The sequence below is a fragment of the Genypterus blacodes genome, unplaced genomic scaffold (assembly GCF_046128005.1).
Source record: "Genypterus blacodes isolate CSIRO-AG114 ecotype Tasmania unplaced genomic scaffold, CSIRO-AGI_Gbla_v1 ptg000156l_1, whole genome shotgun sequence".
Taxonomy (NCBI): Eukaryota; Metazoa; Chordata; class Actinopteri; order Ophidiiformes; family Ophidiidae; genus Genypterus; species Genypterus blacodes.
In genome coordinates, this window is record NW_027466957.1 from 275050 (window position 1) to 290000 (window position 14951).

At 43.1% G+C, this 14951-nt stretch overlaps 2 protein-coding genes across 3 annotated transcripts; one reads left to right on the plus strand and one right to left on the minus strand.

Moving 5' to 3' along the window:
* Window positions 1-535: 535 nt before the first annotated feature.
* Window positions 536-3853, minus strand: cfap126 (cilia and flagella associated protein 126). The gene is made up of 5 exons (XM_076166320.1): window positions 3794-3853; window positions 3628-3690; window positions 3201-3275; window positions 2881-3087; window positions 536-1295 (listed from the first exon to the last, which is right to left on the minus strand). Exons 1-5 carry the CDS (start codon window positions 3818-3820, stop codon window positions 1077-1079), a joined length of 591 nt encoding a protein of 196 aa, XP_076022435.1. The 5' UTR covers window positions 3821-3853; the 3' UTR covers window positions 536-1076.
* Window positions 3854-5466: 1613 nt separating this feature from the next.
* ccnq (cyclin Q) lies at window positions 5467-9381 on the plus strand. Of its 2 annotated transcripts, XM_076166319.1 has the most exons (6): window positions 5467-5522; window positions 5730-5904; window positions 6258-6441; window positions 6584-6716; window positions 6989-7207; window positions 8206-9381. In XM_076166319.1, the coding sequence occupies exons 2-6, from the start codon at window positions 5757-5759 to the stop codon at window positions 8293-8295; spliced, it is 774 nt and encodes a 257-aa protein (XP_076022434.1). In that variant the 5' UTR covers window positions 5467-5522; window positions 5730-5756; the 3' UTR covers window positions 8296-9381. The 2 variants fall into 2 exon arrangements, with proteins under 2 accessions (XP_076022434.1, XP_076022433.1); XM_076166318.1 differs by having other exon boundaries at window positions 5474-5904.
* The last annotated feature ends 5570 nt before the right edge of the window (window positions 9382-14951 follow it).

Below are 14951 nucleotides of genomic sequence, written 5' to 3' on the forward strand. Positions count from 1 at the left end.
CACAATAGTGTTTTATTTATAAGATCCTAAATTGCACAGGGATTCCTATCATTTCTGAGCAGCTCACAGAACAATAACACTGTCTGGAAAGCAACAGTTAAACAGTAACTGCAGGAGGCCAGTGCGAGAATGGGGATGTTTACTCGTGTTAAATATATGTACAGTATAACATGGTGTAGTTAAACAGTGGTTAAAACAAACTAGGTAGCCAATGTATTGCAATCAGTAAACATCCTAAGGCAAAAGTTTTCACAAAATCCCATCATCCTCATCGTCACTTACTGTGTGAAACCGCTTCAAATTGCATTCGTCACATTTTGGCCAACAGGTGGGAGAATGCATCTGGCTGAAGTTGTGAAGACTGAAGTGTTAGCAAATAATTGTCTACTTACTGTTGACATTTGGCAGAGCACATTAGCAGCTCACTGCAGTTTGCATTCTGTCAAACTGATGAATGTAAGTCAAATATTCACTCGGCTGGTTTGGTCCACTGACCGCTGAGAAAAGATCTGTCTTTCTCATGCTGAAGTCTTGATTTCCTCCAGCAGTGTATTACGTTTGTAATATATGTAGAACGTATTACTTTGAAAGTAAAACACTTTTTTATCAGAATTTATTCAGAATTTATTAAGTAATCCAACTACAAAACAAATGCAACCATTCAACGCATAAACAGGAGAGAACAGGTCATGATCGGCAGAGAGCACAGCATACATGTCAAGTAGAATGCGCTCGGAGTGCATACCTCTGCCAAGCCCAAACAGTCCTCTTGTTTTTCTTTTGCCATTATGAAAGGCAGACTTTTGCTATCATTACCTTGAAATACTTACCATGCAAATGAATTGTACAGCTGTATTGTCATAAGTCATATCATGATGCTCAAAGCCATTTCATACTGATCGTCTACTTCATACTGGAGGGTGAATGTTTTCAAACATTATTTGTTGATGCAACAACACCATAAATGTGACACCTATCTGAATACATAGTAAAGCCCGAAGGGGCCTGGTGACTAATGAGCCAGATGTGAGCTAATAAATGGACGGATTCGTTTGACTTGAATCCAGTGGCAGGCCTCAATGTCGGCAGTGTCCACAACGGCCTGAGTGACTTGAATGTCTTGAATGTCTTTGGCAGGGTGAAGCACGAGCTTCCTCCATGTCCTGCCTGGAAGGTCCCCCCCCTCCTGTGATGGGACGGCCTTGGGGTAGAGGTACAGCAGCTTCGGATGGTGAAGGACTAGATGGTGGCATGGAGGGTAGGGCGGCGCCGTCCTGCTGTACACCCTCATTGTCCTGAAAGGAAGGACAAGAGACAATGGCTACAAAGTGTGGTGTGTGTACCAGCAATGGTACTCATAGTCTGGTTTGCTCTGTTGCTCTGGTAACAAAGTAACAGAGACAGAGAGGTAGAGACATACACAGAAACACTCTTGTTACTGTGCACACTTTCTTAGCATACTGTTATGCATTTGAGCAGATCAGCAGCTATCATTATCAGTTCTATCTCTCTTTCAGACGTGTGAGTGGAAACATTAAGTACTTCCTGGCTCTGGCATCTCTGAAGTGATCTCATCTGAGTGTAGGGCACAGCAGCTTCAGCTATCTGACAAGTATGCAGACCCTTTTCACGTCCAAATGCTCATTAATTAGTGTCAAGCTCCTTTCTGTTTGCCTTTGTTTTGCATGTCAGGAACCAGAGTTAAAACAAATAAGGAAAGTAGCCTTGATGTTTCCATAGATTGATTTCCTTTTTCCGTCCTGCTTCATGGCTTGACGTGTCGCAAAGAAAGTGTTACATAGAAATGTTCCATTCAGACTAAGAACCTGAATCACTTCATTGCAATGTGTGGTACTAATGCCACACACACTATTTCCTCTAGTGTTGTTTGCTCACACTACACAACACTCTCAAGCACTTCTGTGTCTGTTTGTCAGATGTTTCCTGATATCACAGTGGTTAATGCTTTAACGATGGAAAGATTACAATATTGAGTTTATCGACTGTGCTCTTTGCTTTTGTTGCTCTGGGAATGACCTGTTTTCATGAAAGCATGACTTTCTTTTCATGTTTGGATTCTCTTCTTTTTCACAGACATGAGTGCAGAATAGATGAAGAATAAATGTTTTCACTTCACCCTGACAAAAGTCTCACATTACACTGGAGCAACTTTTCAAAACCACTGTGCCTGAAGAATAATGACAGCATGGAAACATCACATCACATAACATTCATTCTGACCAAAGTGTGTTGCCCCAGGAGTGAACAAATACACCACTATTATCTAATGTGGGTTGAATAGACTTCACAGTGACAGAGTTTCATCCCCACCTGCGGCACTTCATCACCTGTATCATTTCTAAACTGGTTTGTTGAGACTTTGTATTCTGTTGTGAACTAATCTTAATTTGTGAACAAGTATTGCCATGCTTAAAAAAACACGTTAGATTTCCTCTTCAGTGAAATGTAAATGTTCAAAATGTAAGTTACAGTAAATTCCATTCCATCTTTTCCATCTCTGCTCGTGACTTTCAACCAGTGGGTCAATATTACATTTAGAATATATTTATTCAGACTTAACCTTTACTTGGTTGTAAGACAATAAGATACTGTATGTACTGTAACTTAATAAGTTTAGCATGTAGACATTACTGATTAGCTGTGATGACATGATTCGCCCTTGCTCTGCAAAGCACCACCCAGTGTAAACAGGATTGCAACTTGTGAGCGGTAAGGCAGCAGCAGGACAGGCTCGAGTAGTACATTAACTGGCTTCCTCAATATCATACCCGGAAAATACGGTTAAACTGACAAACCTGTTTGTCTACTATGAGATCAGCCGTTTAAGTGGACGTATCTACATTTGAGTGTGGCTCAAACCTGCTCTCCAACAACCTGTGGCCTGTCTGGGTTTGTGCTGCCACTGCGTGGCCGAGAGGTGGGAGTGTGTTTTGGGTCCAAGCCCCAGGCCTTCATTCTGTTGAGACCGTGCTCTGAGCGGGCAGTGCGGTTGATGGAGCAGGTTGGGACTGGGAGATGAGCCGGTAGATCCCAGGTGCTTTTAAAGTCTGGCCATCCACTTTTCGACTGAAGTGTATAAAGAGAGAGGATGGAGAGATGCACAATGCCAAACTGCCATACAAACTGTGTGCTAAACTGTATGATATAAACATGTCACACACACTCTGATGGTCTCTTACCTTAGACACTCCAGGAAGCAAATGACCTCTGTTATCGGCAATGATGGTGGTGTGACCCTCACGTGCAGTGGGTCTCTGCAGAGATGGACACAGGTTTGTTTGTTTGTTTGTTTGTTAACAGTATTTCTCAAAATGTATTAACCAATTTTCAAGAAACTAGTTGTGCAGGATGTTGCATGATCCATTGAAGAATCCATTCAATTTTGGTGGAGATCAGAAACAGGAAGTGGATCCAAATACAGGAATTCTGAGTAACATTGTGTTATCGTTTTCAACTTCATGAGCATGGTCTATGTTAAAACTTTAAATGTCATCATTGTTGTTGGGCCAATTCCCTTTAGCTTTGGACTGTAACCAGCAAACACTGGAAAATATACTGCAAGCATTGTACATTATTCGACCACAAGACCTTTAGCCCTGATACTACCTTGTTGCGTTGCTTTGCCACACACCAGTTTCGCATCCTGTGCGGCTTGAAGGCATCATCATACTGAGGGTGAAAATGATACACCAGCTTATTACAGGATGTATGAATGACACAGAACAGGAAATACTGAATTGTTCTCAGATTGATCGTCAAAAACACATTTTACCTGGTTTGCTGAGTAGCTGGATGACATCTTCACAAGTGAACACTGTGCCTCCGCGTAGTTTAGTTTACTCGTCACATAGCAACGGGGACGGAAAGGGTGTCACCATTTGCCCGTTTCCTTCAGAGAAATCCGGTAGTCACATTAAAATAAACACAAAATATGTAGCACAAGTACAAAGATAGATGAACCAGAGTGTATACAAAGATAGATGAACCAGAGTGTATGTGCTGTTCCACTAGTATTTTTATCTAAATTCCGTGATTACATTGAATAAATTATGAAGCTTTTTATTGCCAAATGGCCGTCTTGTATACTTTTACTATAAAAGGTTTAACCGGAAATGTTTTAATTGCAGGTAAGGCATTTATATTTTAAAACTTTTGAAAGTAGATTGAGACACACCTACAACCTATATTATTGTTATTATTATTACTAGTAATAATAAACTTATTTTTTTCGAATTTCTAAAATCAATGTTTTTGCAAAGGTCACAATGTGTTCAGTAAAAAAATCTAATAAAGTATATATATAATATTATTCATGATTATTATTAAATGAAAACATGTATTTGTATTTGTTATGCACATGGTCTTGCTTCCTCTTCAGTATAGATTTGTCACTTCTTGGGTAATCCTGCACAACGAGACTACGTAACTTGCCTTTAAATGTTTAATTAGAAAACACAAAAGTACAATGTCAAACATACTGTCATCTGTGTTGCTCCCTGTGCTGCTTACAACAGTGTCAGACTCTACAGCAACTTAAATAAACAATGGTGATGTCACGCTTGGAAAGTGATGTCATCCAAACCAACAAAATTTCAACGATGAAGTCACACTTAAACGTTACTGAATCTAGTTTATCTTTTGGCTCTTACATTACCGGCCCCTAATTATCATAGCATTACTTTTAATGTCCATGAACTATTAAGGTATTAGACTTTTTTCTTGTGATTCATCCTTTTTCTCAAATCCACCTCCTTACTTTTGTTTTCCCACTGAAGTCTTCTTCCTCAACCTTCTCTCCTGGCAATGTTTCAACTACTCATCAATATTCATTGCAAGAAATTCTGTCCTTTAATCCAGGTTCCACCTTGCACCAGACTCTTGGCCTCCAGGCTCCTGCTGGATTGATCAATACGATTTTCTGTTGTAGTGACTTCCAGTGAGGCGTGATGGCCTCCCAGATCACAGTCTGTTTGCAATGAAGGTTTTGAAACAGGCAGTTTTAACTTGAAGATCTCGATGTAACATTTTGTCAACTGTCACCGTGACGACGGCTGCTGTCAACTGTGACCTGTGTCCCATCCAACCCAGTAATGCCCTCATTCAACACTTATGTGACACTGAGAGATATTAAGCAGCAACATGATCCGAGCAAGCTGATGATATACAGCATGTGGTAAGTAAAATCATTATGTTAATGCTGAAAAACTTCCATATGATCATTATCTTGAACATTAACAAAGCCAAAACACGTTTATCCGTATAATGTTTCCATTAATGCCATAGAAAGGTAATGTTAACATAGGTGTGAGCTTAGCACTGCTTCCATTTGTGCTTGTATAGTGTGTATCCATGTTTCTATCGTCCACAAATGTAGTTATTACCTTCAATTTCTTCATTTCAAAACGCTTCCGAATTTATTTTGGAAGGTGTGACCGGATGTTTAACTATTTTTGTTCCGGTTAACAAAGAAAAGACACGCGACGGTGTGGTGTTCTTTCTAGGTATTCTTTAAGTTAATTCAGAAGTTAAGTGTCCCCGTGGTTTTGTTCTTATCTACATTATACTTCCATACATTTATTCGCCTGTTTATATTTATCTCACTAGTTACTTAGAGGAATTAGCAATATGCTATCCTCGCTAGCCTGCTAGCGTAATGGCTACCATGGTACTAGTTTCGTAGCCTCTCACGGGGAGTCTTTTGTATGAAGGTGCTCTGTGGAAACACTCTGTGAGGCATGGAGGGGCCGTCCTCTCGGTTATCTGGCACCCACGGCAGACCGGTGTCGCTGGCGGGCAGGAGAGACTCCAGCGGCGATGCAGAAGCGGATCCTGCCCGGGACCTGAAGACTCACTTCAGAGTGTGTCGTTTCATCATGGAGACAGGTGAGATACATGAATGAGGCACATGAAGGAGCTCTGACACACTTTAATGTGCTCTGATGTATTCTGCTTGCATGCCCCTCTCACATTTCACACAATACACATACACATGCATCACAGACGGGTCAGCGACGGACTCGAACCGGCGACCCTGACGGCGACTGAGCTTACTGCCGAATCAATCAGAATCAATCTAATCTAATTCCAATGGAGTAAACACGTGTAATCGCCATGTTAACACACAATGTAGTAAATGAGTCTTATAGATCTGCGGTGTAAGATCTATCTGTATGAATGGATTTGTCTTAGATAACTAGTTAGGCTCTACTGCCCCCCCCCCCCCTCTCTTTGTACAGGAGTGAAGCTGTGTATGCGCTCAGTTCCCGTGGCCACAGCCTGTGTGTTGTACCACCGTTTCTTTGGGCGTGTGAACGTCCGTGCCTATGAGCCCTACCTGGTGGCCATGAGCTGTGTGTACCTGGCCGGCAAAGTGGAGGAGCAGCACATCAGGACCCGGGACATAATCAACGTGAGCCACAGGTAAAACACGCAGGCAGAGTCCACCTGTCTCACCTCCGTCTCTCTTCACTTGTCATTTGGTCCGTCATTTGGTGTCATCGCTCTGTTCCTATTCCACCCTTTGTCTCTCACTCCCGCTCTCCTTTCCTTCTCTTCCTCCCAGGTATTTTAACAGTGGCAGCTCTCCTCTGGAATGTGACAAGGAGTTCTGGGAGCTGAGAGACAGCGTTGTGCAGTGTGAGCTCCTCATCCTCCGACAGCTCAACTTCCAGGTCTCCTTCCAACACCCTCATAAAGTAGGTCTCTCTGTGTGTGTTTGTGCGTGTGTGTGTTTTCCTTTTTTCCGTCTTGATTTATCTCTACACTCTACAAGTGTACTTTTATCTCTGTGACCTGTAAATTGTGACATCTGTGTAGAATTAAACAGTGTAGAGTTTAGAGGGGAGTAATAACAACAATCCTTTTCCTGGGTTCTATGATTCCTCTCTCTCGCTCTCTCTCGCTCTCTCTCGCTCTCTCTCGCTCTCTCCCTCTCTCTCCCTCTCTCCCTCTCTCTCTCTCTCGTCAGTACTTACTCCACTACCTGTCGTCTGTAAAGTCACTGGTGAATCGCCACGCTTGGTGTCGAGCCCCCGTCTCAGAAACCTCTTGGGCGTTGCTGCGGGACTGTTACCATGGAGCCATGTGCATCAGCCACACGCCCCAACACATTGCCATTGCGGCCCTGTACCTGGCTCTGAACAGCTACGGGGTGAAGCTGTCAGCTGGGGAGAAGGAGTGGTGGCAGGTGTGTATACACTGCAGAGTTATCATAAAAGAACACGCAAACAAAACTGGTGTGGTGGTTTTCCCGGGTGAACATGCAGGTTTAAGATTGATTGATGCATTTTTCATGTTTCTTCAAGCATCCACCAACAGTGTTCAAAGCATTTGAATGGAATATCACTCCAGCAGTCTATCTGGAGATGTTTCATAGCATGCTGAAATGAATCTAAAACAATGGCTGGCTCCAACCGTAAAACCCTCATAGCATTAAACCAACAAATCATGATCAACTAAGCCGGCTGACTTTGCAGCTCTTTGGCAGTACATCAAATATGTTAATGTCCATGTTTTCAGCTTAGCTTTCAGGTTTTGACACGTGGGCAAAGTGACGACAAGAGTGAAAAGATTAACAACATGTCTCGGCTTGATGAACTGCGTGTTTCCTCGGTAGCTTGCTCAGCTTTAAATGCCAGCTTGCAGAAATATGTGTCGGTGATGTCACAGTCCAGTTTGTCTTCCATTTCTCAGTCTGGAGTTGAACTTTAAAGTACAGTCAGATTGATTTGTTGTGTAGTTTCCTACAGAGTATTATATTGTATGTATACATTAGTTGTAGCTGTAGCTTTGTTAGCTCCTGCACAGGTGTCCTCCATTTACTCAGCTGCAGCTTTGTTGTATATTGAGTTTTGACGTCCAGCATACTACAAAGCTGCCAACATGACTCTGCAGTATTTCCTCCTGAATAATCAGCCGGAGCTCGTCTTCAAAGGGAAAGTATTAAACCAGACGGGGCGTTTTTAGAAATAGAAATGGTTTTTGCTCCTTGATTGTACTTAATTCTTTAGACAGACTGTATCCACATGAAAATGAGAAGTCTGAATTTGTTATAGCTCTCCACTTCAGTCCTCAGGGCAACTGAAAGTAGGACATTTGAATTGGTGTGTAGACTTTTGATGTCTGCTGTTTATTCAGGCCAGGTGTGGAGCTGAAGTCTCTCTGTGTGTGTGTGCGTGTGTGTAGGTGCTGTGTGAGGACGTGACTAAAGCAGACATCGATGCTGTGATCTCGGACCTTCTCCAACTCTACGACATGGAGGCCAAGTGTATCTGAAGGACACACCTGCATGTGGGCCACATATCAAACTGTGATCCTTTGTGTTTGTTTGTGTGCGCCTTCAATTATGTGAATGTAAGTCTGTTGGGACTCACGCGCACTTTTGGTTATGTGTCGCTGATTTTGTTTGAGCGCCGGTGCTCGTGAGACGGACAGACAGACAGACAGACAGACAGACAGACAGACAGACAGACAGACAGACAGACAGACAGACAGACAGACAGACAAGACAGACAGGCGGACGGTGTTGCCCCAGTTAGTCCGTGAGCTGTGACAAAAACTGCACTACCACATTCCGCCACCACGGGGAGCCATTTCTTGCTTCCTGCTCTGTGAGCTCTCAGCCCTGCAGAATGCTGATGTGCTCTTGAATATTTGATCATTGCCGAGCTGCTCTGAGCCCTGAACTCCACCAAACCTTTCAGAAAGATGAATTTCCTGGGTGAATTTGACGAAACAGATTGAATAATCAAGTAGTTCTTATTAATCCATGAGATGATGTGGGAATGTTGGTACCCTGGTTGTCATCATGTTGCCTTCAGGTGCTGTAGGCCAAAGCTCAACATGTTGAGATTTAAGTATTGTGTATAATATTTTGCATCATCTTGCTGCATAATTCTGCATATTAAGCAGCACAGTTGTATTTGCTTTAATGGATACTAATATTTCTCCCTAATTGGTTAAGATAAATTAATCTTACAAGTGCATTGTCAAATCAATAAATCTGTATTCACATAGAAATATTCACCAATGCATTGATTAACAACCTCCAGCATAAGTGCTCCCCATTAGTGTGTCAGGATGACTGGAGTCCATCCTTAGTATTTCCTTGTGCGTTTAGCAATTCTGCAATTTACAGATCATTCCGTGAATTCATTAAGAGAGTGTGTAATGTTTGCCTGTGAGCCAAACAGACAAACATGTAGCTTGGTAGCCTTCGAACTTTGTTGACTCTTATCTTTAAAGTACATAGTTTAAATTAGTTTGTATTAACCCTGCGGAGTTTGCCCAATCCTGCCTGAGAACAGGGATTTGCTTTTGGGTAAAATAAAGATGAGCCCATCAGAGGATCCACCAGTGTGACAGCTCGGGGCAAAAAGCCCAGATTGCCCAGAGGTAGCCCGGGCTCTATAATGTAATTGGAGTGCGAAAACTGAGTGAGTATTAAGGTGACTTTAGGACACTGTGCCCTGATTTACAATAGTCAAATTGAGCTAGGAATGTTTTGGGGCATTATCAAAACCCGAGATAAATAACGCTCAGCCGTCCGTACATTTGTATTGTGTCAGATATGATGAAGCGTTTGACTTTGTCAGGAGTCTTCTGCAATATTGTGAACAGTAATGACCTCTGCTTTCATTTCCTGTCATTTTGATGGCACAAAGCTGTTCAGACTTGATATTTTTAGACGAGGAGCAAACAGTGTGTCTAACGTACCTTTGTATTTATTTTGGAACTAGGATAAAATGTAAAATCAGGTCTGCCTGTTTCGTGTGTGTGTGTGTGTCCCGGAGAGAGGAGATATGGTCACATGATCAACTGTGACACATCTGAGCCTGCCGACAACTCCCCCCCCCCCCTACACACACACACACACACACGCACTCTTCCTTTCCTGCTCTCCCTCTCACACACTCTGCGCCTGTTCACGGGACAAGAGATGGTGCATCCCAATAAAACTGTGTCATACAATATTCTTCCTCCGGATGCAGTCTTTCTGTACACATCTTTCACTCTCCATCTCCATTTTCATTCCTCCCTCATCTGACTGTGGGTGGGAAATATTTGGATATGCTTTTCTGTTTTGTCTTGTTTTCTTCTATCCCTGTCACCCTCTCTCCATTTTTAACTCTCTCTCAGTCAATGTGTCCTGCTTCCTCATGCCTGATTCCTCATCTTCCCCACTCTCTCTTTCCTCACCTCACTCTATTCCTCTCTAAACCATGTCTCCCTCTTTCCCTCCCATCTTCTTTCCTTTTTATCTGCACCCTATTCCATCCTATCCTTCCTCCCTGTCTCCTTCTCTCTCCTCCTCTGTCTCCCTAATGTTATATTAATAATGGAGAGGGTGCGTGTTCAGCTAGACTCCATGAATTAACCATCAGATGGGAAGAAGTACTGAGGGAAGGAGTCACAGGAGTAAGGAAAAGAGTGAAATGGATGGATGAAAGGTGGAGAGGGGAAGGATATGGATGGATGGATTAGGGGAAAGGAGGTAGGAAATGGCGAGTGAAGGAGGAGAGCTTATCTTTGTATTGCACTTCAACACTCTTCAGCCTCCTCTGATCACCTCTTCTCTCTGTGCCGTGCTTCTGATCTGCTTACACATCACTTCAGTCTTTACTGTGTGCTTGAGATGTCACAAGGTCGCACATACGATCATCTGTGTGCACCTGCATGTGTGTTCAGACTCAAATGGCAGTTTGGGATGTAAATGCTATATCAGGCCTGCAGTATTATAACTGAGTGCCCTTGAACTGATAAAAGCTCTGCAGCTTTCTGCCTCAGACCTATTAGATATGAACCAAGCACTCCTAAACACTCTAAATGCCTAATGCATACACAATAGATTTAAGAGTGTGTGTGTTTGTGTGTTTTTGTGTGAGAGAGAGAAAGAGACAGGGAGACCTGCACTCTTACTAGCAGACTCCATGGTTCATAATCCATACTCTAGTATAAACAGATGGACTGGTGAATAAATAGACACACATGCTAAATGTTAGAGTTGTCTTTGGAAGCATTAACGACCCCATGTAATCGAAGATAATCCGAGCGTCCATCTTGATTCATCTTGACAGCGTCTCCAGAGGAAGAGCGTAAACATCTCTTTGGGTTCCATCCAGTTAATCATTGAGTTAAGAGCAATTTCAAGTGTAGAGAGATTTGTGCAGCCCGGGCAGGCAAAACTTAAGATATGAGAAAAGTCCAATTTCCTTAGAAAAAAAAAATCTGAGGGCTAAGTGAACACAGCTGGAGGTAAACTGGCTTCAGCTTGAACGCCTGCAGAGCCTCTTCATTTGCGATTTGTCACTATGCAGATCTAGAACAGCAGAGTAGAATAAAAGTGAAATATAAAAGTTTACTTTTACTTCTCGTCATGTGATTTAGGCTTTAACTGGAACTCAGAGGACGACATCATGTCACACTGTCGGCAGATGTTTGTAATAAATAACGGCAGTACCACTTATGATATTTCTACACTTTCACTTGTACAAAGTGATGATTTTGGATTTTGAATTGGATCACAACAATGGGTGAATTCAGTGAGTGAAGATGAATATTGTTGCTCAGTGCCAAAACAGGAGAAAGATCCACATCCGGAATGATTGTAGGCTGCACCCGTGTGAAGGTCAGTTCATTTTAAGCAGGCTTAGTCCGAGTCCCTTCAATATTTAAATGAGCCAAGCAAAAACCAGGTTGCCAGATTATTATTACCCCCAAGATTTGTTTACATAGATGTTTATTTGTGCAAGTACTAAAACTGATTTTGCGTTTTTGTGTATCTAGGAGATGTTGTGGAATGGTGAAACAACATAATGAGAAGATTAAATCGGCTACAAAGCTTTCCAGCAAGATATGTATGTATGTATTGTGTGTGTGTCCCAGTCTGTGGTCCATCTCCCTGCAGTGTAGAGGAAATCTATTAATAAGTTCATCTGATTCATCTATAAATACATTTCTCCTCTTTCTCCTCACACTGGCTGGCTGCGTAACAAGCTTTGACAGTAGCCAGTTGGGTATAGTCATGCAATCGGATTGGGGACGTGGGTGGGGGGTGCGGGGGGGCTGGTTGTTGGGTGCTGGTTGGTGGGTGTGTAGGGGGGTGGCATTAAAAAAACGATGATATTCTTTGTTCTTCAGCACTAGGGTGTGCTAGCTTTCAGCACAGCGGACAGCGCCTTGGGCCTCTGCTTTGTTTGGTTCCTCTGACTAGAAGAAGAAGAGGATGCTGCTTCCAAGCCAACAGCTGACAGTGAGTTTACTTTATTCACCCAGAAGAGCCAAGTGTCTCTAAGGTGGGGGCCAGGATCCCCAGAGGTCTCTTATTCCTGCCGTCTTCTTTTTTCTGCTCTTCCTGGAGATCACGTGACAATCAAACAGGCAGTCCAGTTCTGGGTCTGTCAATGGAGTTTGTTCTCATTGCTATAACACTCTTTTTAGTAGTTCTCTGCACATGCAAACTAGCAACTCTTGTATTCATTTCAAACTGGAGCTGCTGTTGATGCTTGCAGAAATATAAAATGCATCGTTTCCGGAGCCCTCAGAGGGTTTTTCCCAGGAAGGACGAACCTGACATGGATTGTTTAGAGCAGCAAATGGAAAAGCTTTTATAAGGTGGATACATGTTGAATCACTAATGTGGTCTGTCAGTCAGTGGGGAAATGTTGCAGATTATATATTTACTTAACTCATGATTTACGATAAATTAGCATTAAGACACAAGGATGACTCATTTTGATTTGATTTGTTCTTTTTTTCCCTTGACCTTGAAAGTAAAGTAGGGCATTTGATGTTACTTTATAGTGACAATAAATCTAATCTTGAGTTGGGTCTCTTGGGTTTCCAATACATTATGAAGTTTACAATATTTGGCTTGGCTGACTTGGAGAGGTCAGCCAGGGGTTGATTTAACCCCATGGGAATTTCTGAGACTGTAGTTAATGGAGATGGAGCATGATACTAAAAGTCTGTGGACTTGTGTATTTAAAAATGGGATGGGCAAATAATGAGCCCATCAATACATCTAAGAATAACGACTCATAATATAATGTGGTCCATACAACACCGCAAATGTCATACATTATTGTGTCAGCATGCCTCAAGAAGCTTTTAGTGATGAACAGTGATGCTTTCATGCTGGAGTGTCATAAATATCGGTGTGTGGGATCGTATCACTTTTTGGCTTTTACTCAAAATGTTTGTGACTAAATGGGTAGGATTACCCAAAACGTCTACATGTTTAATATTTGTAGTATTATTATATTATTTAGTGAAATCACAAATTCTTCAGCCATTTAGCCCTTTTTTTTACGTATTTCAGGCTTTATAGAGACCATTAGGTTGTTTCCTTATATGTATAATTATATAAATGCTGTGGTGTCATTGTCTTTAAATGCTCATTTCTAAAAGCCTACACATAACAGACCTTGTTAACTATTGGAAGCTTCTTCGATAATAAACAAAACAGCTTTCTGCTTGCAGTGTTGCCCACCACAGTTGCATTTTAACCAGTTGTATTTTGCATCTTCCCACACAGCCTTTAGAACTGGCGCTTTTGCTGGCTGGTTTAGCAGTAATCAGTATTGATGCCAAGTCATTTACCAGTAGCTCAAAGACTTTATGTTGGGGTTGGGAATGATAAGTGTGACAGTGATTACAGTTGGGCAGCAATACATCTATTTACATAAGTGTGTTTTGTGTGGAAATTTTGTGTTTTGATATTATAAATGATTATAAATGAGAGAGAGAGGGGGGGGGGGGGGGAGAGAGATGTGTAGAATGAAATGCTGTAGTCTGCCCTTCTTTAAATTTTCATGGCTATGCTTATAAAAAAAAACTCTCTGTAGCTCTCCAGCTCTAACTATGGACGTGTTCCAAATTTGGCAACAAGGTAAAGGAAATTATATAATAATCAACAAGCACATGTTCCTAATACGTGTTTGTTGCTGGGAGGAAATTCCTTTAAAGGTTAAAACAGCGATGATAGGTTTCACAAGTTGCGTTTGGAGGCGCAGGTCATTGTCTTTAGAAGATGGTTCCAAATACCCGCTGATAACACCACACATGAAAACGTATGATGCGGTGTGTCTGGTGTCGTCATCACGTAACCGTAGGTGGGGGATGACGTGTAGAGCAGCCTTACCCCCCCCCCACCCCTCCCCTCCCCGCCCCGCCCCCCTCCATCCCTCCCTCCCTCCCTCGCGCGGCTCCTCTCGCGGATGCTGCGACCGAGCTCCTGTGCGCGCGGGCTCTCGCAGCAGCTCAACCCCTCCTCCTCCTCCTCCTACTCCTCCACCTCCTCCTCTTCCTCCTCCAAAGATGTCGCATGAGCTTCTCCTCTCACCGCGGCGTTTCTTTTCCTTTTTTCACTTTTATTGTGTCTTCAGTGCCCTTAATAGTTAACAGAATTCGGTCAAATTAGCAGCTTTCACTGCCGGGAGAAGCTATCGTCTGCGCGCACTGACTGCCTCCCCTCCCCACATCGGAGGTCTTTAAACCCTCAAACCGGCGCATCCTCTCTCTCTCTCTCTCTCTTGCTCTCTCTCTCTCCCTCGCTCTCTCTCTCTCTCTCTCTCTCTCTCTCTCTCTCTCTCTCTCTCTCTCTCTCTCTCTCTCTCTCTCTCTCTCTCTCCCTCCCTCTCGCTCTCCCTCCTCTCTCACTCTCTCTCTCTGTCTCTCTCTCTCTCTCCCCTCAACCGCCGCAGAACTCCGCCGACCAACCGTCAGGTGACCGCGCGGAGCGGAATATTCATCAGCACCGTCGTCGTCTTTCATCCCTCCACTCCTTCGGACTCCAGGCAACCGGAGCTGCCGCAGCCCCGGTCTCCCCTGTATCCTCTCATCCGGTTTGGGACACTCTCCGCTCCACTCACACGCAGATTAACGGGGATTCTGCCTCCCCTCCCGCGCACTGATGCTGATGTCCTTGAGCT